The following is a 27,805-nucleotide window of genomic DNA, read 5'->3' on the forward strand; positions in this document are numbered from 1 at the left end:
CGGGACTCTTCCTGCTGTTGCTGGAGCATGGCTTGCTGCTGTCGGGACCTCTCCTCCTGCTGCTGGAGCATGGCTTGCTGCTGGCGGGACCTCTCCTCTTGCTGCTGGAGCATGGCTTGCTGCAGCTGTCGATTAGCCTGGGACTCCTCCTGCTGCTGGCGGGACCTCTCCTCCTGCTGCTGGAGCATGGCTTTAATAAAGTCCTCCATCTTGGCTTTATCCTGCAATTTGCCTGCTGCTTTCACCCAGGCCATGCAATGTTGCAGGATGTAGCGAGCCTTTCAGGTGTGTGTCTTTTGAACTGCCCGCATCCTCCACCATATGTGGGAGATTTGGCCCAGTAGAGACCGTGGTAGCGGGGTGCTGTGATGCAGTTCAAGACAGTGACACCAAGGTTTAGTCCAAAACAGGTCTCGCCTGCGTTTATTGTAGCAGCAAAATAAAACAGCCTTTACATTCAGGCATTAAACAAACAAAATCCTACCCGTCAGGGTGCTAACTATACAGGTGTTCACTAACTCACCACTATACAAAATCACTTGGCTGCTCCAGGCACAGAGGTCAGGGCTGTGTGCTCTCCAGCCTCCTTCCAGAGAGAGACAACACTCTCAGCTCTGCTGAGCGGTTTAAAAAAAAGACTGATTGGGCTGCTCCCATCACCTGTGTCCAAGGTGCTGGACACCCAACCTCAGCACTAAGGCCTTGCATAATAGCAAAACCTAGGGGAAACATACCGCCCATCCACAGTTAACCCCTTCAGTGTCTCACAACAGGATAAGAGGTGTAGTATTGTGCGATGTCCATATGTACAGGATAAGAGATGTAGTATTGTGCTGTGTCCATATATACAAGACAAAAGTAGTGGCATTGCGCAGCGCCCATATATACAGAATAGGAATGGTACTACTGTGCAGTGTCCCTAAATATAGTATAATAGATGTAATGTGCTGTGTCTATATATACAGCAGAAGAGTAGTGGTACTGTGCAGTGCCTATATATACATGATAAGAGATGTAGTATTGTCCTGTGTCCATATATACAGGATAGGAGTAGTACAACTTTGTAGTGTCTATATATATACAGGATAAGAGATGTAAGATTGTGTTGTGTCTATATATACAGGATAAGAGTAGTGGTACTGTGCAGTGCCCATATATACAGGATAGGAATAGTACTACTGTACAGTGTCCATATATGCAGGATAAGAGATGTAGTATTGCGTTGTGTCCATATATACAGGATAGGAGTAGTACTACTGTGCAGTGCCCATATATACAGGATAAGAGATGTAGTATTGTGCTGTGTCCATATATACAGGATAAAAATAGTGTAACGGTGCTTTGTTTATATAAACCCAAGAAAATTCAGCAGGTAACAGGTACCTCTGGTCCCGGCTCTCACCACAAATTCTGGACGACACCTCCCCTCCTGCAGTGCACGGACTGGTCCGGAGCACGACCAAACACAAATAGCATAGAAGAGCATATAGCCAGGAGTCCAGCACGGTGCGGTTGGAGGTAAAATCACTTCTTTTTTTTTCCAAAGGTTAAAACCAACATACGGAACATCACAGCTGGCGTCACAGACCGACGCGTTTCAACACAGCAGTGTCTTTATCAAGGATCGATTTCTAGGTTGTAGCATAAATGAAAAATTATACTTTATTCTATTGTACGAGGAAGTCAGTTAACTCTGCCTCCTGCAGCCAGGTAACTCCGCCCCATGCAGTCAGTCTGCTTTGCCCAATCCATTTATTCGGCTGGAGATCTAGGAGGCAGTGCTATATTATTGAATAGGTTTTATTTGTCAGGTCTTTGATTTGTGGTGCTCCAATCGCAGTTCCCTGCCAGTGGGTGCAATGAAGGGGATGTCCAATATAAGCTCAAAATTTGGGAAACCCTACTGTTGTCATTGATAGGAAGAATAATGGTAATTCAAACTGGTCCTGCTTCTTAAAGGGCATCTACCACCAGGATGAAAGACTCTATGCAAATGAGGCTGATGGCCTCGAGGCTCCATTAACACCTATGGAGCCTGGAGCCCCTTAGGGCATATAGTCATTCATCCTGGTGGTAGATGCCCTTTAAGCTTTTGCATTTTTGTAGGATTTCCCTCATAGACTTGCCACAGAGACATTGAAAACACCAGTTCTGCTGGAGTCTTGCTCTACTTGAACTATTTAAAGGGGTATTCTAGAAATAAGCATAATTCATATTCAAATGGGTCATTAAAATATAAGTCAATACATAATTAATTGTTACTTAAAATTTTGCTCCCCTTAGCAGAAAAATGTTTTGAACATACACTATAATGGCGAATTAAAAAGCTACTGGCCCTTTAATCGGTCCTATGACTTTGTCCCTGTGGAGGAGACACAGGACAGAAGATGCCACTGGTCACCTGGGCAGGTCATGTAATCATTGCTATAGTAGTCCAGTGGTTGCAGTGCATCTAGTATGACCATTGTTGTGGTGAGATGTCATCTCAGTGATGTAATGTGCAGTGATGGCAGTTACACATCATTACTATGGTAACAGAGCAAGACAGTCTGTTACATCATCACTGGAAGCAGAGCATAAGAGGGAGGAGGAGTTACTGAGAACTAAGGGATCAATGGAGACCATTTTGAAGATTACTTCACCGTCTTTAGAAAGACTAAATGTTAAGGTTGGGTAACACAGAAAACAGGGGATAGTGTGCCCTAAGCTTGCCCCAACCTCTGTCCCTTCCTATAGCCCCCCCACGCTAAACCGTGGGGCGACTACTTGAAGACTCGAAATACACTGGATAAGTGTGGGAAGGGAAACACAAACAGACTGACAAACATAAAACACAAAAGAATGGTAAACTAGCCGGAGTCACAACAAGAGGGTACGTTAAGAACAAAGTCAGTAGGCAAAGAGTCAATGTCAAAAACTAGCCGAGGTCACAACAATATAGATACAAATACAGAGTAAATCAACCTAATGCAGCGAGCGAGTGATGAAGGGATTTCAAACACTGGCACAGGTGCATAACAACCAGGCACCATGCAGAGGTACCACAAGTCCCAGCAGTTCCGAACACAACTCCTAGACAGCGCGAGATCTTAGCAGCCGCTGCCCGGGACGAGAGGTGGAGTTTGCACGGATACGTGCCGGGGGTCGGAGAACGCTGCTGGCACCACCAGAAGAACCAGAAGTCCCAGCATTCTCCCTAGCGAACCTGACACTAAAATTTTGTGATTCAAAAAATTAAGTTTTTTAATTTCCGATTTCTGATAAATGACATTGAGTTTTGTTGTATTCATTTATTTATAGCATTATGGGTTTTTGTATCAGATGTTCATATTCCCAAAATACTTCTTAATATATTATAGAGCCATACAGCTGGCATATGTGGCATGGTGGAATGAAAAGATTGTGCTAATAATTCTATGGTCATTCTTGAGGCTGCCTTGGTGGGTTCTTATGTGCCACTGGCAAACGTGGTCTATATTGGAGGGAGATACCCCACTATTGGAGGCTGCTGCCAGTCATTTCATTGAGTGAAGCTTGCTGCTGTGATTACGTATAAGGTGTATGAGCATAGTGCATTGAATATACACTCACCGGCCACTTTATTAGGTACACCATGTAAGTAACGGGTTGGACCCCCTTTTGCCTTCAGAACTGCCTCAATTCTTCGTGGCATAGATTCAACAAGGTGCTGGAAGCATTCCTCAGAGATTTTGGTCCATATTGACATGATGGCATCACACAGTTGCCGCAGATTTGTCGTCTGCACATCCATGATGCGAATCTCCCGTTCCACCACATCCCAAAGATGCTCTTTTGGATTGAGATCAGGTGACTATGGAGGCCATTTGAGTACAGTGAACTCATTGTCATGTTCAAGAAACCAGTCTGAGATGATTCCAGCTTTATGACATGGCGCATTATCCTGCTGAAGTAGCCATCAGATGTTGGGTACATTGTGGTCATAAAGGGATGGACATGGTCAGCAACAATACTCAGGTAGGCTGTGGCATTGGTCAATTGGTACCAAGGGGCCCAAAGTGTGCCAAGAAAATATTCCCCACACCATGACAGGATGGATCCATGCTTTCATGTTGTTGACGCCAAATTCTAACCCTACCATCCGAATGTTGCAGCAGAAATCGAGACTCATCAGACGAGGCAACGTTTTTCCAATCTTCTACTGTCCAATTTCGATGAGCTTGTGCAAATTGTAGCCTCAGTTTCCTGTTCTTAGCTGAAAGGAGTGGCACCCGGTGTGGTCTTCTGCTGCTGTAGCCCATCTGCCTCAAAGTTTGATGCTCTTCTGCCTACCTTGGTTGTAACGGTTGGCGATTTGAGTCACTGTTGCCTTTCTATCAGCTCGAACCAGTCTGCCCATTCTCCTCTGACCTCTGGCATCAACAAGGCATTTGTGCCCACAGAACTGCCGCTCACTGGATGTTTTTTCTTTTTCGGACCATTCTCTGTAAACCCTAGAGATGGCTGTGCGTGAAAATCCCAGTAGATCAGCAGTTTCTGAAATACTCAGACCAGCCCTTCTGGCACCAACAACCATGCCACGTTCAAAGGCACTCAAATCACCTTTCTTCCCCATACTGATGCTCGGTTTGAACTGCAGGAGATTGTCTTGACCATGTCTACATGCCTAAATGCACTGAGTTGCCGCCATGTGATTGGCTGATTAGAAATTAAGTGTTAACGAGCAGTTGGACAGGTGTACCTAATAAAGTGGCCGGTGAGTGTATGTCGGTGTAGCATATAGCAAATTTAGGTATATGGGGGCCCCTATCAAAAGTTTACATCGGGGCTCATTGATGTCTTGTTACACCACTGTAGTACAGACAATAAGAATACCTGGGACCGAGAGTAGGCAATAATACTGGAGACCCCAAAGAAGACAATAATAATACCTGAGACCCCAGAGTAGACAGTAATAATACCTGAGACCACGGAGCAGACAATAATGTTACTAGGGACCCCGTAATAATACTACAGTGTCCCCTACAGTGTCTACTACAGTTATCACCGGATTCCATTTGTTAACAAAAAGTTGCAAAAAAGGCACAAATCTATACCTGCTGTTGTTAGGAGTATTAAAGCAGGTTTTTTTTGTACAAACCTTGTAGAAAAGTACCAAAATCACTAAAGACTTTAACTCAGATGTATTAAAAAGGCAAAACTCCTTAGACACTTCTGACCAGCAAAAAAAGCCAGGAGCACAAAGGCAAAACAAAGTTGTCAATATGTGGCAAAACTGGAAAAAAAGCCCATAAAAATTACATGTACAAATGGTTGTTATCTTCAACCTGTAAGATGTGCACATGAATCTCCATATCCCCGCCGGTTTCGGAGTTTCTCTGACCCCCCCCCCCACTATGGGTGTGTCAGGCAGAGACCGGATGGGCGGATGGTAGGTGGAGGGGGCGGCCCAGGGCGAGAACGCCCAGCCCTTCACCTTTACTATAGTCTCCACCGGAAAACCGACGGAGACTATAGCAACAAACTCTGGTCTAAAGATCGGAACTGTCGGAGTTTGCGCCCATATTTACTAAGTGGACTGAGCCTCTTAGTGCAAATGGGCACTGGACCACCGGCAAAAGGTGTTTTAAGAATGGCGTTATAATAAATCTCCCCCAATGTCTTTATGATGAGGCTTATGCACACAAATGATTTTTTTCGGGATCTGTGCTAGCTGTTGTTTCTATGAACACGGCCATTGTTCCCATATCCCCGTTTTTGGGTTGACTGTCCGCATAACTCAGTGTTTGTGATTTGGAAAGTCTTTTCTTCTGATAATGGCTCAGGAGTGAACCACGGGTCCATTGTTCGCAGCTTGTGAATGCACATTGTTGTGGGCATGTGGCCTAGACTTGCTAGAACTTGATATCCCATGTGTAATGTAGCTTGATATAATTCATATTTCATTATCTTCATATATAATTCAATAATAATAAGACTTTATTCATCCCAGATGAAAAAATGTATATTGCACATACAACTCCAGATTAATACAACAATAAATTAATAAGAACATTTACAAACAAGACATCATGTATATATCACGTAAAATTACTAAAATATTTATCTACTAAAATTTAGTATATGAGTCTATCTGTTTAATTGTGTATATCTGTTGCCAAACGTGTTCTTGTGTCTCATGATTATCTCATGTAACTTTTGATGCTTATATGTTTATTAAATCTTCCTCTCATCCAGTGGTGTAACTAGAAGCTGATGGGCCCCAGTGCAAAGTCTGTGCCAGGCCCCCGACTATAATGTATGGTTTATAGTAATAGTCTTCTCATATGGCAAAGTGACACCATATGGGCCCCCTAAACCTCTTGGGCCCGGGTGCGATCGCAACCTCTGCGCCCCCTCAAGTAATGGCCCTGCTCTCATCCTCTTCTGAACCTTCTCATCTCAGTTTTCTAATTCTAGTCTAACTATAGGTCAATCCTTTAAAATTATTTTTACCATTTTGTTATACTCAGTGGCAACTTTAAGGGCGCGCTCACATGTTGCGTTTTGACCTGCGTTTTCATTGCGTTTGAAACGCATATGCAACAGCTGAGGAGGGGCGATTTGCCTAATTACATCACTGTTAACATTTCAGTTTACAAAATGCATCGTAAACGCGATGTTAACGCATGCGTTTTGTTAACGCGTGCGTTAACATTGCGTTTACAAACGTAAACGGTAATGTAATTAGGCAAATCACCTCTCATCAGCTGTTGTATATGCGTTTCAAACGCAATGAAAACGCGACAAAAACGCAACGTGTGAATGCGCCCTCATGCATGATCCCCATGACGCTACAACAAAAAAAAAGGGGCATAGTTTGATAAATAAAGAAACATTTCAGCAAGAGATTATAAATATTAAAGGATCCATTGATGTAAAGCTTCCATATCAATAATGTTTGTCTAACATTGATTTTGATGATGTTATTATTTGGTTAATGTTTGCTGGACTAGGATTGTATGAGCCAGGTGCAGGGCTCCCTCACGGAGGTGACCGGGTACACGCTGTGTGTATGGGACAGTAGTGCTGAGTGTGGATGCGGCGGGCGGCTCTAGGACCGCGCGGCCTCCTCCTGAACTTCCTGCCTCGCTCTCACACTCTCAGCCTCCAACCCCCGGAGTGGCGGCTTCGTCCTGCTACCTCCCCCAGGCCAGGCCGGGGACACCATGTGAGAACAGGCCGCGACCAGCGCCACTTCCACTCCTCTCTGGCGGCTTCAGGTGAGTACAAGTAGCCGGGGAGTGAGGCGGGAGACGCCGGGGATTCATAAGGGAGTATAGGCCCCGGTGACTTCCACTGCGGCTGAGTCAGGGACATGTCTCATGTTAGTGGCCACTTCATCAACTTCTTTATGCTGGGATGGAGTGGCCCTCAGGGGAGTTTGGGACTGTGAGTGGAGTTGGACTGTGTGTGCGGTACCGCTGCGGTACCGTGTCCAGTGATACATGACGGTATCATCAGCTTATCTCCAGGCCCGCAGTGTAATGTAATGGCCTCCGTGTAATAATCACTATGACACTATTAATATGGCTGGCATCAGGGCCGTGCAGTGTGTATGGCTGCAGCTCCTGGGATCTCTCCATTTTCTGATACTTTCCTCCTCCCTGAGATCCCTCTGATTGTTACAACAAGCAAATGGAGCTGAATGCGGAGCATTTAAATCCCCAGCGAGGTCTATTGTTACCCGCTGCTCCTCGCTGGAGTCTGCCTGCACTTTCCCAGGAGTTTGCTGCTTGTGAATCTTTCCTACCTCTTACTTCGGAGTATTCGCTAGCGGGGGCTTTGCCTGCTTATGGGGTCCGCTGGATATACAGCCACAGACTTATTGTGATCAGACTTTAAAGACTCCCCTCGTCCTACATTTATAACATCTTCTAAATACATTGTACAAATGGGGGTGTTATCTGTATATTAAGGCTCAATTCACATTACAGTCTTGTCTTTCAAAAAGCGTTTGTGATCAGTTGATGCCATAGAGTGATATCTATCCCCAGAGGGGCCCAAAGTGTTATAAGGTACAGTATAGGTTCTTTTTTTTTTTTGGTAAATGGGGGGCAACATTGGGGATATTCTACGGCATCATTTGCTACGGCATCAAAGGGACCTTTGCTAGTCCTTGTTTCAATGGTTTTCATCCGTATGTACCCTATCATCCCTATGGATATCTATGGGCTCATACACACGGCCTTGTTTATAAGCAGCAAACATAGAGCAGCTCCTATTCCTACCTGATTGCGGCTGAGGCGGTCTTTCTACTATCGTCAGAGTGTGAATGGACCACACAGGCCACCTAAGGGTCCATGGCGTGCGTCTCATAATGCACACTTTACCTAACAGCTCCTATTCCAGAATAATTCTCCCTCCTCATAGACTTTTACAGTATTCTTTTTGAAAGGCCACATAGACGTCTCCTGTCGCAGGTTGTAGTGATGCTGGTACTGACGGTGTACAATCATAAAAATCAAGGGTTCTGTACACTTCTGTGGCTGGGGTGACATATACACCTAAATCACTTCTGTGGCCAGGGTGACATATACACCTAAATCACTTCTGTGGCCAGGGTGTCATATACACCTAAATCACTTCTGTGGCCAGGGTGTCATATACACCTAAATCACTTCTGTGGCCGGGGTGTCATATACACCTAAATCACTTCTGTGGCCGGGGTGACATATACACCTAAATCACTTCTGTGGCCGGGGTGACATATACACCTAAATCACTTCTGTGGCCGGGGTGACATATACACCTAAATCACTTCTGTGGCCGGGGTGACATATACACCTAAATCACTTCTGTGGCCGGGGTGACATATACACCTAAATCACTTCTGTGGCCGGGGTGACATATACACCTAAATCACTTCTGTGGCCGGGGTGACATATACACCTAAATCACTTCTGTGGCCGGGGTGACATATACACCTAAATCACTTCTGTGGCCAGGGTGACATATACACCTAAATCACTTCTGTGGCCGGGGTGTCATATACACCTATATCACTTCTGTGGTCAGGGTGTTTATATCACACACATCTATTTACAAATAGTCCTAATCCAAATAAATAACTTTATAAATGGGTAATAACCCGTCTGTTCAGTTGTGCTGTAGCTCCTCTGCAGAGCTATGTGTCTCTATGGTTACAAACAAGAAACTCCTATTGTCTATAGGTAGCAGGGAAAATGTATATATCCTTTATAAGTATCTGTTCCTCTGTGCTGCATATGTTTAGTATTATAGAGTTCTTATAGAGTGAATTGGGCTCTGTTCACATCTTGTGCTTATGCTTGGGCTGCACTTTTGGAGGATATACCTCACACAGAAGAAGGCCAGGACACGTTCTCACTATATGGGTGTTCAGTGGGATGTTTTCCCTGTGAGATCCCATTATTATATACACATTTTTAGCATTGAAATCTATAGAGTGCAACATGTCAGATTTATGTTACAAAATGAAGGGGAACAATGCGTGTGTAACAAAAACCCGAGTCATAGTATTAGTAAGAGGCTCCTTGCACATGAACGTAGCCCAGGAGGGAGCGCTGCTCTCCCCTCCCATAGAGAAGCGAGTGGTCGGCGCTGTAGCACGGCGCAATAAAAGACATGTCTCACACATATCTGTGACACAGTGAGCTTGATATATGTGCATAATTGTGTTTAAAAACTGTGACTAGACCCTTAAGGGGTTTGTCCAGGGGTTGAAAATTATGGCACCTTACAGATGATGATTACAGCCTGGGTCTAAAGTAAGAGTATTCAGGGAGCTTCACCGGAAGGTCACAATGGGCAGAGACGTCCCATCTGTAAGTTGGATGTCCTTAAGTAGGGGACCTTCTGTACTTTCTGGGCCGCAAGTGTGATCCCTTGTTTGCGTCCTGCCTGACATCGGCAGGTGAGCTGATGCCACAAAGACTTTCAGGAATAGCAGCTGCTCCATCATTCACAGTGCAGGCATGCAGCGGCTGTGTGCACAAGCCCTTAGGAAGTAATGGGGTATTGTATTAGCTGGCACATAGCCTTTTGAATGTTAGATTTATTATCATGTTGGCTTATACAGCTTTTTAGTTGTTCTAAAGTCTCAAATTTGTGAGACATTTTCAAGACCCCCCCTTCCCTCCATATGTCGCTAATATTTCCCTGGCTAAACACCGTGCAAGGAGCGGGGCTCTCAGCATCATAACCAATTATGAAGAAAATGAGATCACAGTACAGAACTCTGGTCCTGCATGTTATTACGTAGGATCAGGGGTCCATTTGCGGAATGAGAACAGGGGTCCTGTTGTTAGTAATAGATAGAGCATGCGCCCGGCAGCTCCATTCCATAGTATGCGAGTGTAGGAAATTGGTGTGCACAGGGCTTGCTATCTCTGGCACTCTGGTAGACTGGTAGTGAATGAGAGTTCTGGAGATAGCATAGCGCTGTGCTCAGCAATTTCATAAATTAGCGAATTACGAATGGAGCAGCAGAAGCTCAGTGAATTGGTGAGAACCGGACCCTTTCTGCAGATCACTGGAAGCCCATTCTCATAATTGTGGGGGTCCCATCAGTGAGGCCCTCTCCAACCAGCATGTGGATCGTGTATAACATGCTAATGTGGTAAAACACCTGACGTAAAAATGATTACTAATACATAACATGTTACGGCTTAAATAATGCATATAGCTCATATGCATATAGCTGTATTCTTCCCAAATCCTTTTGAAATGCTAGTGCATCAAGTGAATGAATGTAGCCACTGGCCGTGTTCACACAATGTGTAGCAGCGTTTTCATTTTGAAACACATTGCAACAAATAGGGCAAAACGTGTATGCGTGGTTTTTGGAGTATTTTCCATGCCACTATCTATGTGTATTAGATAGCGCTTGAGGTTACACTTGATGAAATTGCCTTTTTTAAAAAAATGTATTTATTTATATAAGCTTACTAACCACATATTGTAATTATATCTTGCCATTCTTACTCTGGCCACTAGGCTTAATATTAGCGGGAAGGAAATTCTATACAGCCGTAACCTCCTTTACATCACAGACAGGATTACAACGGAAGAAAACTCCTGTGTATAGAGCAGCAGCATTGCCTCCTATTATGACAATAAATTAAAATATATCCATTTTGTTATCTTTCATTTCTGTAGTTGTTAAAGGTAGGGTATTCTGGGGAGAAGGGGGCTGGATCTTGATCTCTCTGGAGGACTTGTGCCGTCCTGCATTATCATGACAAGCCAGTGATTTGAATGGAAGTTGTGTAATGCTAAATTTCCTTTGTGGTAACCCTGTATAGAAATGGTAACCCTGCTGCTAGGTCTCACCACATACTACAGCCAGGAGGTCTCTTTATCATATACTTGCTGTCCTGGGACCTTTGTAAGAAGTAATGGGCATGTACTAAATAACCAACTATTTCCAGATAAGGCTGCGTTCACACTTGCACTGTTCTGGTGTTGTGATCCTGTTTTATGGACAGTCCTGCAGGGTTTTTAGTATAATCTGTAATGTAGGATCCGTAACAGATGTGAAGAACGCCTTATACCTTTTATAGAAGAGTTGTTTGTTGCCGTTTGATCGGCCGGGTGTAACTCATTTGATATTGTGTAATGTGACATCTTATTACACATCCTCAGGTGATCCCAGTCAATAGATAATCATGGATTTTTCCTTCAATTTGCCGTTGTAGACATGGAGACAAACAATCACTTTGGAAGCAGCAGCCAGCCTCCACTATCCAGCGCCTCAGGACTGAAACAGCTGCCTCAATTGGTGGAACCGGTTTACACAAATAATTCTCTTGTAATATTTCCTCAACAAGCAAAAGGTCTGTAAACTTTGGATATATGTTTCATGTCTTTGTTATTCACTGTTGGCATTGATGTAATGGTTTTTATGGGTTATGTCTATTTATTTTTACAATAGTTATTGTTGGTTTTTTAGCTTTATCGTACTTTTACTTGCAGGTGTGACTGGGTGTATTTTTATATTCCATTTAACAATAGCTTCCATAAGTTATTCTAAGCTTGTTTCCACTCAGGTCTGAATTGCGACATGCCGGTGAATGGCCTGATCTCCCCCTCCATACCAACGAATCCTCATGGGACATATGCATCAGATGCCAGTACTACCAGTCATCCTGCATCCAATAACTTTGACTACCTCTGGAAATATCCCAAGTCTACTATTGTGATTGACAGTCATGGGCCAGGTCCACATCCGGTCAATGGTTCGGCATCTCCATTGGCTAATGGCCCTTTCTGTAAAGGAAATTCCCAGGATGCCTGGGAAAACTCTGCCTCCAGTCATCCAGCATCTCTCACACTCAGTGGTCAAGACTTGTGCAATTTTAGCAGTTCCAGTGTAAAAGTGGCAGCTGAGGTGGATGACACGGAAAGCTTTTCTGAGACTTCTTGTCCAGCTCCGGCATCCCCCATATTTAGCTTGCAATGTGTCTCTGTTGCCACTCAACGCCTGGAAAAAGAACAGGGAATGGAGCCAAATGCTGCAAACTTATCTGAGATAGATGGAAGAATGACGGAAGCTGTGGGGTCCTCGGATGTACAGACAGGTGTGTATTGGACTTAAATGGTCCCTAACTTAAGTGAAAAAAGTAACGTACAATTCAACACCACCCAGTAGAAGTCTATGTAATGGGATGCGGGATGATGTTAAGCATCTGTCTCCCTCATGGTGCTTTTAAGTAGATGGGCTGAGCCACAATACAAGACACGACCCTTTGTGGGAATATTTCTAGGAAAAACTGAAACAGAAGTAGAGTATTGTGGAACTAATGATGAAAATTATCTTTTCTAAACTGCGCAGGAATAATGGGGTTAGGGAATTGGTGAATATGCAATATCCTTTTATTTTTTTTCCTAATGGACAGCACAGATGGTGACATCACCGCTGAGCCTCTATATATACCAAGACATGGGGACAATAATAATAAAAAATAAATATATTCCTTTTCCTGCCAATCCCTTTAACTACTTGTGGCAATTCTTTGCACCAGTTTAGAACCATACTGGAGACTGTTCAAATGTGTCACATTTGCTCAAGTCCTTATAGACATGGTTTAAGCTAACAGATTAAATGCATATGATAAAATACATTGTCATTTTTGTTACTATGACAATATAGATCATGGGATATCTGAGCACAATGGACCGGACCTGGGCCTGGCAATTGAACAACTTAGTCCATCCGCTTCTAGCCCTTTACATGCTCCGGATGTCACTCATGTGGATGACCATAACCCATCTCCACTTCCAACACAACGTGAAGACTGCCAAGTCCTTGAATCTGAAGCTGCTATGGATACCTCTGAACATGAAGGCAGTAGTGGTAAGTTGTACTATTTACTTAATTATAATTATATAATTCTTTATATAGCGCCATCAAATTCTGAAGCCCCATTGCAGATCACGGGGAGCCTATACAGACAAAATATGAGTGATAATATAGTCACGTAAAATAACATGGATCAGGGTCCTTGGTCACATGAGCTTAAAGGAAATCTAGCATCAAAATCAAGCATGATAAACTTACTGTTACTGTTTCCAGAACGCCTCAGTGTTGCAGATTCTCAGACTATTATAATGAGCAGAACATGTCTCGCCATCCTCCGGCTGTGCTCATTGAAACAACCAGTGAAAATACATCTCTAAGTGCCTCTGGAAACACCTATCAGAGCATTTCAGGCTCATTAGTAATTGTAAAAGTTGATTTTAGAAGAAAGGAGGCCATGTATAAGAAATAAAAGATTACCATTACAGTCACATTGCCTGGATCTATGCGTAAATGTCCCTGGTTGATCATATTTGATTTTGATAATAGATTTCTTATAATAAAATAAATAATTCTAATAAAATGCATTTCATTTTTGTTGTGAATGTGGTAGAAAGACTAGTTTACTGTCATTTGTGCGCATCTACAAATTACTTACGGCTGCACTTTTCTACAAAGCCAGAGCAGAAAACTGCAGAGAAGAGCTTAAACTCTTGTGCATCACCACAACTATGCATTACAGTGGAATCCATGCCTTCTTATTAGAGATGGCTTTGTCCAGATATTGTACTGTTATGAGGAATAATAAGGTTAAATTCAGCTTTGTAACTGTGAATGCCTTTCTGTACTGTACTGTTTTTTTTTTTCCTTCTTTATTTTAATTAACTTCACTTTTCATATCAATGACATATTAGCTTTTTCATTGTTATGGAAACACTAAGAAGTTTTTAAGGAAATGTAGCTTTCATGAATTTCAAAATGGGTTATACCCCCTACAGTGTTTCCCCCTACGTTTCTGCCATCTCTCTTTTTTTTTCTCAGAATCAGTGAGCAGTATGGTAAATGATCCAGAGGAAACAGACTTTGAAATGCAACAAGATGACAGGAGTCAACTGGGTGAATCTCCAGATTTGGGCTGTAAATCGGGGTCAGACAATGCCTTCTATCCTGTGGTCGAAGATGTCAAGAAATCTTCCTCATCCCGTTCATCGTCTGTATCCCCTGAGCCCAAAGACTCTAGAAAACAAGGTAGTTACAGTTGGTGATTGCCTTCAGTGTTGTGTAATAAAGGGGGTTCTCATGAAATACATTTGTTCACATAATAGGGGAAAGAAGTCTTATTGTGGGAGATCACAAGGACAGTTGTGGCTCTGGGGGGGTGCGGGCAGCCCTACATTCTACTGATTGCTAAGGATCCAAGCAAACGGACTCCCCTTTTCAAACATTTTAAAACTTGCTCCTTTGGCTTATGGGATTTCCCATACCAAACCTAGAATCACTGAACTGCCCTCGGCATGTCTGTTCAGTTAAGTGATTTTAGGATATCTGCACCCTCAGGGAGTTTATTGGATCAAACTTGATGGTGGGCATTGGCTTTAGTTCAATGCCACGACAACTTTCAAAAACTATGACATGACTTGCGTGACTTGCTGAACATGGGTACTGTATATCTGCAGATATTGGGTCTGAAATGAATAAAAGTCCTGGAGTAAGTAAAGGTGAAAAAGTCAGTACGGTATTAGAGGACAACTCACAGACTGAACCACCAACAGATAACGCTATCCCTGAACCAACTACTGTCCCTGACCCTGAAGAAGAAGAACTGGAGCCTGGAGAAGTAAAAGGTAAGGCCTGCGTCACAGCATTGTCCTACGTTTTAGTATTTACTGCTAATGCATCTTAAATAATGCTTTAGATTTTACATCATTGTATCTGCCAGGTGCTACAATAAAGAGGCGGATAGCTACTCCAGAAGAGGTGCGTTACCCTCTTCTCCATGGGTAAGTCCCTTTAAATTTATGGCCTAAAGTTTGGGAAAACACAAAGTTTGTGGCTGTACCTATAAATGTCATGCTTTCCTCTAGTGACCTTCTGTCTTTAATCTTTTTGGTGGTTTCGTAGATGGAAGCGGGAAGTTAGGATAAGAAAAGGAAGTCACCGATGGCAAGGAGAGACTTGGTACTATGCTCCCTGTGGGAAAAGGATGAAACAGTTTCCTGAGGTTATAAAGGTAAAGATGCTTTTACTCAATAAAATCTGTAGTTCCAGTGGAGCCTTTTAACCTTGTAAATAATTACCATTTGTGCTTTTATGTTGTATTGTTTCATGTCATGGTTGAACTGTATAGTGTCAAACATTTCTTAACCTCTCTCTTCTGTTGTACAGTATCTCTCTAAATACTCCGGCCCTCATGTCAGAAGAGAACACTTCAGTTTTAGTCCAAGAATGCCTGTTGGAGACTTCTATGAAGAGCGTCACACTCCTGAGGTGAGTCTGTTTATCCTCTTCACTACGCTGATGGTAGATGATTATTACTCGCTTCCCCGTCCTGTTCTCCATGCTCCATTTCTCATAACTTTGTACGGCTGCATTATTGTATACCATATGCAAATTCGCCTGCGCTTCTCTGCCTAGCACCACCAGGCTCCGCCGAGATATAATTTATGCACGATACTACGCCCCGAGAGCTTCATCAGAGCCGTTGATGTCACTGTCTTTTCAAATCTCTCGCTAGGCAGCAAGCCGGCAGTGCATCGAACATGAAAATCTTGTGCGTGTGTTTGGTTAGATTTGAAAAGAGAGCCGATGACGTCACAGACTCTCAGAACCTTCTCTGGGCAGTATCAACTGCCCCAGGGTGTGCATAAATTATATCTTTAATTTGCATATGGTATAAAATGATTTTTTTTAAATGTGCCAAGTTATGAGAAATGGAACATGGAGAGTGTGGGGACAGGACAGGGAGGTAAGTAATAATCATCTACCATCAGCTAAGCTGGATGGTAGACATCCTTCAAATCAAATAGAGCAACTTTAGCACATGCACATTACTTTAGACACACGTTCTTTTACATATTTATATGTTAACATCTCTATTACATCAAATGTCTCCCTGATGAACCTGTAATAAATGACCAATAGTTGGGGTTGAGGTGTCAAACTTTGTAATTCGTTCATGTAGAGTTGTCAGTGTAATCACAGTTACTCTTTAGTACAATGAATGGGTCTAACTTTGATCTCTTGTTCTATTATTCTCCTGTTTAATTGTGGTGCCATTCCACCACCAGGTCATACAATTTATTCCTGGTGATTGTCTGATGACATAAACTCTGAAATCAATAAATGCTGTTGTTTGCACAAGTTTGGCTACTGAGTTATTGAGGCTTCTTTCTCCATTATATAGGGCACAAAGTGGGTACTTTTGAATTCTGAGGAAATTCCCTCCCGCATTTTGGCCATCACTGGGAAAAGGGGGCGTCCTCGTAATATGGAGAAGGCTAAAGCAAAGGAAAGTAAAGTAAAAAGAGGAAGAGGTCGACCTCCAAAAGTGAAGATGATTGATCTGCTGAGCAAACCTGATGCTAAGCTGTTGAGGAAGCTGGAAAATCAAGGTGTGTAGCCCTTACATTATTCCATTACTTTTGAATGCTGTTTTGTTTTTATGGGTTTCCTTTTTTTCCTTTTTCTTTTTATAAGTATGTATTGAAAATAATAAATTAAGAATGTTTGCATTGAGTTTTTGTTTTGTTCTTGTATAACAATGAAGAATAGGAGTTGAATTCAGTTGAATAGGAGTGAACTTTTATATCTATTAAGCAACCTTGACCGTTCAGGTCACCGCAGCCTCCCCTCAAGCTGTTGGTGATTGGCCTCAAGGGCTGCATGTTTGAGGCTTTACACTTGGTGAAGTCTGGCTTCTGATTTGGTTTTAGTGGTAGGCAGACAGTGTTTTTTTTTTTTTTGTCAAGTCAATCTGTTCTTATGTGTGTTTTTCCTGTGCTTTTTAAATCTAATAGCAGTTTGTTCCTCTCCTCTGTGTAGATATTCTTAGTGATGTTGAAAAAGTCCAGTTGAGTAAATTGAGGAAAAAAATGAGAAGGAAGGTGAGTTTATAAAAAAAAAAAGTTAATTTCTAATAATAGATGTTGTTAAAACTATTTGTTGCAAATTTGAGACGTGTTATTGTGAAATGATGTAATTAAATAAACACAACTCTGATTCTTAGGACCAAACTCTTTGTCTAATATATTTAAATCTAAATCCTGCAGCAATAAGTCTTCTGTTTGATCAGAATATGCTTCTTCTAGAAAAAGTTTTTGCCGTAGCAGTCTTGAGGTTCACTCTGCTGGTGGACACAAATTTGGCTATAACTTCCCCGACCTGTACGCCTTTCAAAAAGTGCACTGCTGTATAATGTCCACCTATGAATATGAGCAGATTTGAGGGCATCTTTTCCTAAAGAACAGAGAACAACCCCTCTACACCAAATTGAGTAAACCTCACGGACAACCTCTCTTCCTCCTCCATACAGTTCTGTTATTTTGACACCACATCCCTTGTTTACACAAGCAAATGTAGTAATAATTTTGTTTCTCATCTGACAAATGAGCATTTGCTTGCTTGTTGGCTTATTGCTGCCTTATTTGAAAAGAAGAAAATTAAATTAAATATTGTAAATGCTTGTTCAACTAAAAAGTATAATATCACATTCCTAAGATAACTATATAATTTGTTCATCAGAGTCCTCAGGAAAAGAGTAGATACATTTTAACAGCATTTTCCGTGCATTTTTTTTTTTTTTTTGTCTGTCAATGTAGTAATAAATATGATTTATTTTTAAGGCCAGAAGTCAAGAAGCTAAACAAGAAGCAGCTAAGAAACTAAAAGTAAGTGTAATACGTCAATAATCATAGTAAGCGTGAATAATAAATATATACGCTCTCAAGTTTTTGTGTTGATATAGATATTCAGTAGTGACCACTATGCACTATTGAGTTATTTTATTCAGTCTTTCCTGTAACGTGTCCTTGACTCATTGGTGTTTTTGCTAGCTAAGAGAAAAGAAAGAGAAAGAAAAAGAGGAAAAAGAAAAGGAGCAAAAATTGAAGGAGGCTGAACAGATGGAGGTTAAGAAGAAAGTTAGAAGAAAACTAAAGGAAAAAGTAGCGCCGCCGCCTCCTCCCCCTCCGCCCAAGCCGAGTAGGAAGCAGATTGCACAACAGCGACGCCTGGAAGAGCGAGAACGCCAGCAGTTTATGTTGGAGGAACTGAAGAAACCCACAGAAGACATGTGTCTGCCAGATCATCAGGTGAGAGAGTCTTTCTATAACTAAAACGGACCAAAGCAAAATAGACATGGAAATCTCAATCTACTTTCTGGAGTAGATTCCCTACACTATTTTTTATATTCCCTAGTTTACAGCCTTTGTCCTAAAAAAAAAAAAAAGGGTTATTTTATTACCGTATATACTCGAGTATAAGCCGACCTGAGTATAAGCCGAGACCATTAATTTTACCACCAAAAACTGGGGAAAAACTATTGACTCGAGTATAAGCCGGGAAAATGCATTGGAAAAAGCCAGTATATAGCCAACCAGCCCCCTATAGTATACAGCCAGCCCAGCTTGCCCCCAGTAGCGCACAGCTTGCCCCCAGTAGCGTACAGCCTGCCCCCAGTGTATAATTTTTTGTGCTGAAAAAACTTTGCTTATACACGAGTATATACGGTAATATGCAAATTAGCTGCAGAGGCTACTTGGTGCATGGAATAACCACTGTGAGGTTAAGGCGCTAAGGCTATACCAGGCTCAAGTAGTCCCCTTGTATGTCCATGTTGCTCGTGAATGTGGCTTGGTCCACACAGGCGCAGTGAATCCCTGCTCACCCCAGTTGGTCTCTGCAGGTAATTTACATATTAGTAAAATAATGTTTTGTTTTTTTTTCTTTTAGGAAAAAGGCTGCATATTAGGGAGTATAAAACTATTTAGGGATGGTGTAGCCATGGGGGAATCTACCATGGGATCTACTTCATTAAGTAAATTCCCTGTGGTAGTTTTTCTTTGACGTAGCAAAGCATTCCTAAAAGATTTTTGTTTATTTGCAATTTTAATTAGAGCCACAAACTTTTTGGAGTGGGGTTATTGCATGCCAAGTAGCGGAGATGGAAATTGTCTTTAAATAGGCGTTGGTGGATTTGTAAAACATTATGTTCTGTTTTCTTTTCAGCCCTTACCAGACTTCCCACTTGTCCCAGGGGTAGTGTTGCCCAGTAGTGCCTTCCATCATTGCTTGATGACTGTGGAGTTTCTACAGACTTATGGAAAAGTATTTGGATTTGATGAAACCAAGGATGTGCCCAGCCTCCTCACTCTGCAGGAAGGGCTCTTTAATATTGGTGACGGTGTAGGCCAGATACAAGACTTGCTGGTGAAGATGTTACGAGTTGCATTGTTTAACCCTGGGCTTCCTTCGTACTGTCAGGTAGCTAAAATGTCTGAGGAGCAGATTGCTTTACTATAACTTTTGTATGTTTACACAGTGCCTGACAGAATTCAAGTTATTTGTTTTTGTGTCTTAACAGTCTTTGAAAATCCTTGGAGAAAAAGTTTCTGATATCACTTTAACCAGGGAAAACGTCTCTGAAATCCTCCGTATTTTTTTGGAGGCATATGGCGGTGACATCGAGCTTTGTGACAGCCTCCGCACTCATCCGTTTCAGGCACATCCACCTCACGTCAAAGCTGCTGTACTTGCATTTCTTATTGATGAACTCAATGCCAGTAGTCTGATTATCAGGTATGTTTAAGAATTATACATTATTCAAAAAAAATGTTTTGGGCATATGGATATTAAATATCAATTTTTATTTTAGTTTTATGTGTATAAACTTGTAACATGAATTATGCTCCTATTTATGTAGTGAAATTGATAAGACTCTGGAGAACATGTCTAATTATCGGAAGAACAAGTGGATAATTGAGGGAAAAATTCGCAGGTAATACCACTAAAGAGTGTTTGTTTTTTTTCTAATTTTCCTTTTATTTTCCAGATTTTTCTACATTTCTTTTTAGAATTTGTTAGAACTTAGTTACATAGGTTTAAATACTATTAATGTTGCTGTCTCAAGATTTAATGTTCTTTCATAGCCACAGTGTAATGCATAAAATGCTAATTGGTGGTGGTTCTTAAGGGAAATGGGACCCTAATTCAAAAAAATAAGGTGAAATGAGTGTCACAGTTATGAGGAAAGATTAAAATAATTGGATTTATTTAGTCTTGAAAAGTGACGACTAAGGTGGGGGAATTAAATTGTATAAATGAATGAATCAGACAAAAAAAATATGATGTAATCTTCATCCAGACAAGGGGGCACTGTCTCCGCCTGGAGAAAACAAAGTTTAAGTACCAAAGGTGACAAGGCTTCTTCACTGTAAAAACTGCAAATCTGTGGAATAGCCTGCCTCATGAGCTGGTCATAGTAGGGACAGCAGAGAGCTTCAAGAAGCCTAGATGCCTTTTTTCTTAACATAAACATCAATGTTATTTTAATAATATACAATTGTTTCCCTTAAGTTCCTTCATCACCTAATCCCTTACCTTCCTAGGTTGAACTTTTTCAACCCAATTAAAGAGGTATTCCCATTTTGGAAAATTGTTTGTAATATGAAAAGTTATACAATTTTCCCATATACTTTCTGTATCCATTCTTCCCGGTTTTGTAGATCTCTGCTTGCTGTTATTCTATAGAAAGCTTCATTGTTTACTTCCAGCGGACATAAATCTGTGCATGGTCACACAGGTGCACGGGTGTATTAGTATCAGAGAATAATCATTGTGATATAACGAGCCATGCACCTGTGTGACCATGGTCCGATTTCTGAAAATGTCTCACGTAGGCCTAGATAAACCATACAAATATTTTTTGTATTAATACCATAAATATACCAAAATTGACAAATTTGAAGACATTTAAAAATATTTAATAATCAAATACACTATAAACTCCATAGTGTGAACACAATACAAAAACCCAAATGACACCCTGACCAAGAAAACAATAAATACGGTTTTTGTATGTACAAAAAAATAGAACTTGAAAAGTAAAAACATTAAAAAAATAAAGACAAATGAATGTTATGAGTGAGTAAGCAAAAGCCCCTTATAAGTGTCCAATTTCCCATGAATAGACGTTTGCAATTTTAAGTGAACGAAAACGCCACCATGTAATATACAGGTCAGATCCTACAACCGTGTAACATCACCATTTGCATACTCCATGCCATCAAAGCATTTCATGAATTCTAATACAAAATTAAGTCTTTGTTCCCTGTGATTATCGTTACTACTGTATTGTTCATGAGTTTGGACATTACAAAACTTTGCCCATTTTGCAATCTGTATTAGTAAGCTTTTTGGATTCAGCTTAAAAATGGGGGGGACCCCCAAAATATTTAAAAACAAATTATTATATCCTACAGGTTAAAGTTTGCATTAGGACAGAAGGCTGGAAGACACGACCTTCATGTGAATAGTGCAGAGGAGTGTCGCACAAGACGCAGCACACGTACTAATGAGGAAAATGAAGATGTTATGGGGGATGAATCTGCTTTACTGAAACCCATGGAGGACGAAGAGGTAAAACTTTTTTGCTGTCTTTAGACGGATAGATTTTTATTACAGGGTGAATTAATCAATACACTTTGACTGGAATATTGAGTGTGGAAGATTTTGGAATGATTGTGGAAGATTTTTTTTAATGCCATGGTGCAGTTAGATTCTCTGCATTTACCAGTTGCGCCCATGTGTGTCTAGTTAGATTTAAAGATATTAGATTTTAAGATATTAGCATCTTTGTTGAGATGTTTCACAAGCAATGTAACGACTCTGGTCCTAACATGGAACCTGTCATCAGGAAGGTAATTTTTACATGTTGACAGGTTTCAATAGCCTCTGCCTTTTTCAGCATTCTGAATACTTTCACTGCTTTATAAAGGTTTATTTCACCTTACCTGACACCCTGCAAGCAGCATACAGTGAGTCACAGGGAACGGGACAGCTCCTACTGCCCAAGTCCTCATTTTCTTTATGCATCTTCTCACTCGTCCCCCCTATCTCCCCCCTCTGACGGGTGACCAGTTTCCTTTAACTTGTTTTATATCTATTGATAATTGGTGTTTTGTTATGTTGCAGGAGCAGGTTTCCTCGAGTGTCAATACTTTGGATCTAGAAAGACAGATAGAAAAACTCACTAAGGTAACTTATACAAATGGTGGATGAAAATGTAGATGTCCTTCATAAAAACTGTACTTTACAAATATATCTCCTGTTTTGCACATAAGGTGCTTCAGTACTTTAGTTGGTTTTTCACACTAAATGCAGATGTGCCAAAGTCAAGTTAAAAGTTTTTTTTAACCTTATGCAAATTGACCATTAAGGAATAGGATGAAGGATTGTAAACCACAAACACTGACATACTGGTTTGTGCCCCCACTGACAGGATCTGCTCTTCTTAAAAAAAAAAAAGGCTTTTTGAAATTATGCAAAGGCGCACAATTTTTTAAGCCTTTTCTTTTCTTTTCCTGGGCATGAGAAGATTAAAGAACCGCAGATCCTGCTGAAGGGTAAGTGTGCTTGGTTTACAATCCTTCATCCTGGTGGTAGGTGTCCTTTAACTAGACACAGGGGTAAGAACAGCTTTTTAGGTAGTCATGTAGGCACCGTACTGGGCCGTGTGATATTTGGTTTGAAATTTAGTAGGACACCACATCATACAGTGAGGAACAAGTCTGTCACACCTCACATTTTGTTATTTAGTGTGGTGACTGCATGAATAGAGTTTCTTCAACCCCATGACTAGTTACAGTAAATTTACCTATATCGGTCTAATTTTATAATAAATTTTAAGTGACATGCACGGTAGGGGAGGTCATTACGTGAAGCTGAGGCATTTTAGGATGCTTCCCCTTGATCTGTAGGCTCAGCAATATATGAAATGCAGGTGTTTTTGAGCAATCTCCTTTTCATTTTTTTTGTTTGCAGCGTCAAATGTTTCTCAGAAAGAAAATCAGTAGCTGCTCTCAAAGGCTTCGATGTATGTCTCTGGGTCAGGATCGCTACCGCCGATTCTACTGGATGCTTCCACACATAGGCGGCATCTTTGTTGAGGGATTGGCAGAAAACTCTGGTGAGTTCTTATACAAAATGAAAGCGGCAGCGTTCTCCAGAAATACTTTACACAACCTTTGAGGGGTCATCACATACACTGCAAGATGCAAAGCCCAAGTGAAGCTTAATAGGTTTACTGAAATAGAAATTGTCAGGAGACTGGCACTTGAGCTGCAGCGGTTTCTAATACAGGCAGTCCCCGGGTTACATACAAGATAGGGTCTGTAGGTTTGTTCTTAAGTTGAATTTGTATGTAAGTCAGAACTGTATATTTTATCATTGTGACCCCAGCCAGAACTTTTTTGGTCTCTGTGACAATTGGATTTTAAAAATGTTGGGTTGTCATAAGAATCAGGATTAACAATAAAGCTTTATTACAGACACCTGTGATAACTGTTACAGCTGATCATTGCAGCCTAGGACTAAAGCACAATAAATTACCAATATCCAGAGGTCCGTTTGTAACTATTGAGTTGTATGTAAGTCGAGTGTTGTTAAGTAGGGGACCGCCTGTACTGGGACCTTTGGGATGAACTGTATAGCTACAGAACCTATAAGATACGGTTTAGTTACTGTTCTTTTGTATAGTATCACTATATAACTACACAGCTCAGATGCTATACTGTCTCTGACTCAGCTGATTGGTGCGTAGTCTGGCTGTCAGATTTTTTTTTGGATCACATACTAACGACTAATCTAGTGTATAGTAAGAAATAGTATGAATAGTGTAGGGGCTAGGCCCAGAAAACCCCTCTCAGGAGTTATTGTTTGTAAGCGACTGTACTGCTAGACATGTTTGTAAATGCATCGCCTCATGTCTTGTAATTGCAGACCTATAGTCTGTAATGCTTAAAAATGATACCTGTGATGTAGAATGCCCCCAGATGTCAATGATGTTTATCCTCTCCTAGGTTACACTTCCGATACTCTACAAATTGAACCGTCAGAATCTTCTGGGCTGAAGAAAGAGGAAGAAGGACCCGAAGAATATTTTGGTTCACTCTGTCGTACACGAGGTCGTCCACGAAAGTCAGAACATTGTAAATACTGTCAGTGTCCTGGCTCTCAGCCAGCTCCACCAAATGGCCTTTTGCTGCCTAATGCTAATCTTTCCGAAAGCCAACAGGGCATAAGCCAGACAACGGTGCTTTCATGGCTGACACATTGTCAAACCTCTATCATGAACAGCACAGTGTTGACGCCAGAGAACAGTCCTCCTCATACTGAAGGAACATCTACATTTGACATTGGGCCCTGTCCGGGGGCTACAGACACAGATGAGAAAGATAACCGGTTGTTCAACTCAATGCTTAGGACTTCTTGCACTGAAAACTCCCCAAACCCTAATTCACAGTCAAATTCTCTTCTTTCTCCATCATCTCTCACTGTAGCTACTCAACCATTACAGGTAAGTTCTATAGTCATGGCAACTGGAATTGGTGTGACCATGTGTGCAGTCATACGGGGACCGGGATCCCTTGTAGACTGTAAAATAATTAAGGTATTTGTAGTATGGTACCAGTAGGACCCGACTGCACATTTTGCACAGAATGGAAGTCCTCGCATTATGTAGAATGACTTTCCATCTATTGGCAGCTCTGGAACTGTATTAACTCTTAAATTGCTGGTGTTGTAGTTTTGTCATCAGACGGGCAGCCCTTGCAGTCCAGTTCGTGTGCAGCTGGCCTAAGGCACTTTATTATCCATTGAAAAGACAAATAATAGTTTCTAGTATGACTGTAGTACAGATCTATGGAAATAGCATGACCAGGGTAGATCTTTTTACCCAGTATGAGAAAGAAGTCCCCATTACATTTGGATTTTGATACCCTCTTCTTACATTACACAGGTCGGTGGATCAACAGCCGAGCAGCATCAGTCTGTTGGTTCTCAGCTGCCATCTGTGTCTGCAGTTTGCCAAGTATGTAACAAGCCAGTAAACAATGCCACCACGCATGGCTCCGCACTGGAGAAACGAAGAGGGCGACCATCCAGTAAACTGTTTACACAAATAGAGCAAAAGTACTTCAATCAGCTGATAGAAAGACCTATACCAGAAGGTAAGTTATTGGGTAAGGGAGGGAAATTCACCAGGATAGGATGATGCTTTACATATTGGCATATTGGACTAGTTAAAGACATAGCAAAGTATTACACCCATACATGTTGTTTCTACTCTAGCGAATGTGCCCAGGACCCAATGCTACTACAGATTGGGGCACATTTACTAAGGGTCCGCAGCCGCGAATCCGTCGGGTTTTTCCAGAATATTTCCGCTTTGCGCTGTATTTCATGGGATTGTGGCGCACGCGATCGATTTTTGGCGCAATCGCGCCGACTTTCGTGCGACAGAAATCGGGGGCCGTGGCCACCGGATAACCCGAAGGATTCGGAAAAACCGCGGAATTTAAAAAGCCATTTGTGTCGCAAGATCAAGTAGGTGAACTTCGGCGGACCCCGGCGCAGCAGCGACACCTGGTGAATATCGGCGCACGGACCTTAGTGAATCCCGGCAGAACCCGAATCAGCGTCGGAGAACCCGCCGCTGGATCGCGACTGGACCGGGTAAGTAAATGTGCCCCATTGTGTTGCACACAGTAAATTTGATGCGTAGTAAATTTTTTTGCTTTGGTAATTTTGCGGTTTCCCAGTTGCTGGGCTTAACTCATTGAAAATAACTTCTCCTTGAAGTAGAGCAGTTCTGTTAGTCAGTGTAACTTAGAATATTGCATCAAAGCAGTCCAGCTGCACCAGGCATGGATTTTTCAAAAGATTTGGCCACATAATTGGCTGTTTCGCTGTGGAATGAGCTTTCCAACTTATGTATCCTGTGCAATGTGGTTCTTCAGGGCATGTGGTTTTGCACAAAGAGCATAGATTTGGCATCTTGAAAACTTAACTATTGACTGTGGATTCGTTGTAATGCACATTAAAATTGACACTTTTTTAGTTTTTTGAGTGCTGCTTAAGACTTATCTAATATATCATATAATTGTGGTTGAGTGCTCAAAAATCATGTTGATGGTAGACTGCCTAAAGTTCAGATTGCCTATTTCATCTCCTTTTTTGGATACGCAGGTATGAAGAACACATGGTGGTGGATTAAAGACCCAGCTGTGCTGGAGTCGCTGATAAAAGCTCTGCACCCACGAGGTATCCGTGAAAAATCATTGCACAAACATCTCACAAAACATCTTGTGCACCTCAAGGAGGTGTGCGCCAGGTCAACCACTGGTAAGTGTTGTGTTTTTCCCCAATTTTTCTTTTTTTTTTATTTGCTGCCACATTCCAACACAAGACACTAATTTTACCTCTTAACGCTCTATGACATATATGTACGTCATGGAGCTTTTAAGAATGTATGGGCCGGGCCCTCTTCATATAGACATGGTGTTTGCTGAATATTGCAGCAAGCGCCCACTGCTAACACCTGTGACCAGTGCTAGCCCAAACCATGAGTGGAGGCACGTGTGCCTGTCGCTCCCCATGACATCCAGGACCTGTCATTGCTAAGGATATGTACCAGTATTCCAGGGGCACACTTTTACATATCCATAGCAGATTCTCCATGCATTGCAATACAATATGGTAAAAGCAATAAAACCAAAGTATAAAGAGAATTATCATTTGGAGTGCACCGTGAAAGACATGAAAAACTGAACCCACAAGAAAATGGCGCAATTTCACCTTGTTTGAGTATTTTTTCCCTGCTTCCCAGTAAACTACATGGAATAATGAACATCTTCACTAGGAAGTACAGTTTTACACAGAAAATAAGCCCACACTCAGCTCTGTACATAGAATAACTAACAAGTTATAGATTTTTGAAGGTGGGGAGTGAAACTGAATGAAAAAAGACTGTGTCCTTAAGAGTTTAAATAAAAAAACAAGTTCCTGTGACTTCCAAAGGAAAATTGAATGAGCAAGTGATGATCACACTTTTATTTCTTTTCTAGATGCGATCTTCCAATTTAAGCCTTCTGGAGATCACCCTGTGAGTCAAGAAACACTGAACAAATGGTCTATTGAGCAGCGGACCTTTCAAGTGGATCTTGCTGTTCTACAGCGTGTTGAAGACTTGGAGCAGAGGGTTATGATGTCAGATTTGCAGATACGGGTTAGTATTTTTTTTTTCCTTTTAACCATTTATTACATTTTCTTTGTTACTGGGGTTTTTTTTATAGTAGACCAACATGGTCAGAAGGAGGTGGGTGGTGTAAGAAGTGAGAAGCAGCAAGCATTGGTCCTTCTTGCTTTTAGATGCCCCCACCCCCATCCTAGAACCAAGGGGATGACTTAAGTTAGCAAAGCATAGGGAGGTTTAAGAGACTGCTGACCATTATA

General features: G+C 41.6%; 1 protein-coding gene across 3 annotated transcripts in view; it reads left to right on the forward strand.

The window, feature by feature from the left end:
* Positions 1-27,805, forward strand: part of BAZ2A (bromodomain adjacent to zinc finger domain 2A) — a 47,035-nt gene that overhangs the window by 11,866 nt on the left and 7,364 nt on the right. The window contains exons 1-23 of one of the 3 annotated variants that reach the window (XM_072135002.1): positions 5,508-5,600; positions 11,697-11,834; positions 12,048-12,578; positions 13,151-13,354; positions 14,339-14,545; positions 14,974-15,141; positions 15,237-15,297; positions 15,419-15,527; positions 15,683-15,784; positions 16,701-16,908; positions 17,339-17,400; positions 18,139-18,183; positions 18,349-18,606; positions 19,523-19,777; positions 19,878-20,092; positions 20,217-20,291; positions 21,775-21,931; positions 22,487-22,549; positions 23,336-23,480; positions 24,373-24,869; positions 25,311-25,521; positions 26,540-26,695; positions 27,418-27,578. In XM_072135002.1, the coding sequence (XP_071991103.1) occupies positions 5,576-5,600; positions 11,697-11,834; positions 12,048-12,578; positions 13,151-13,354; positions 14,339-14,545; positions 14,974-15,141; positions 15,237-15,297; positions 15,419-15,527; positions 15,683-15,784; positions 16,701-16,908; positions 17,339-17,400; positions 18,139-18,183; positions 18,349-18,606; positions 19,523-19,777; positions 19,878-20,092; positions 20,217-20,291; positions 21,775-21,931; positions 22,487-22,549; positions 23,336-23,480; positions 24,373-24,869; positions 25,311-25,521; positions 26,540-26,695; positions 27,418-27,578 (4,053 nt within the window). In that variant the 5' untranslated portion in view covers positions 5,508-5,575. Of the gene's footprint in view, positions 1-5,507; positions 5,601-7,089; positions 7,242-11,696; positions 11,835-12,047; positions 12,579-13,150; positions 13,355-14,338; positions 14,546-14,973; positions 15,142-15,236; positions 15,298-15,418; positions 15,528-15,682; positions 15,785-16,700; positions 16,909-17,338; positions 17,401-18,138; positions 18,184-18,348; positions 18,607-19,522; positions 19,778-19,877; positions 20,093-20,216; positions 20,292-21,774; positions 21,932-22,486; positions 22,550-23,335; positions 23,481-24,372; positions 24,870-25,310; positions 25,522-26,539; positions 26,696-27,417; positions 27,579-27,805 lie in introns of those variants that run through there. The other 2 variants (XM_072135001.1, XM_072135004.1) reach the window with 2 other exon arrangements.

Source organism: Engystomops pustulosus, chromosome 2, assembly GCF_040894005.1.
Source record: "Engystomops pustulosus chromosome 2, aEngPut4.maternal, whole genome shotgun sequence".
In the NCBI taxonomy this organism is placed as follows: domain Eukaryota; kingdom Metazoa; phylum Chordata; class Amphibia; order Anura; family Leptodactylidae; genus Engystomops; species Engystomops pustulosus.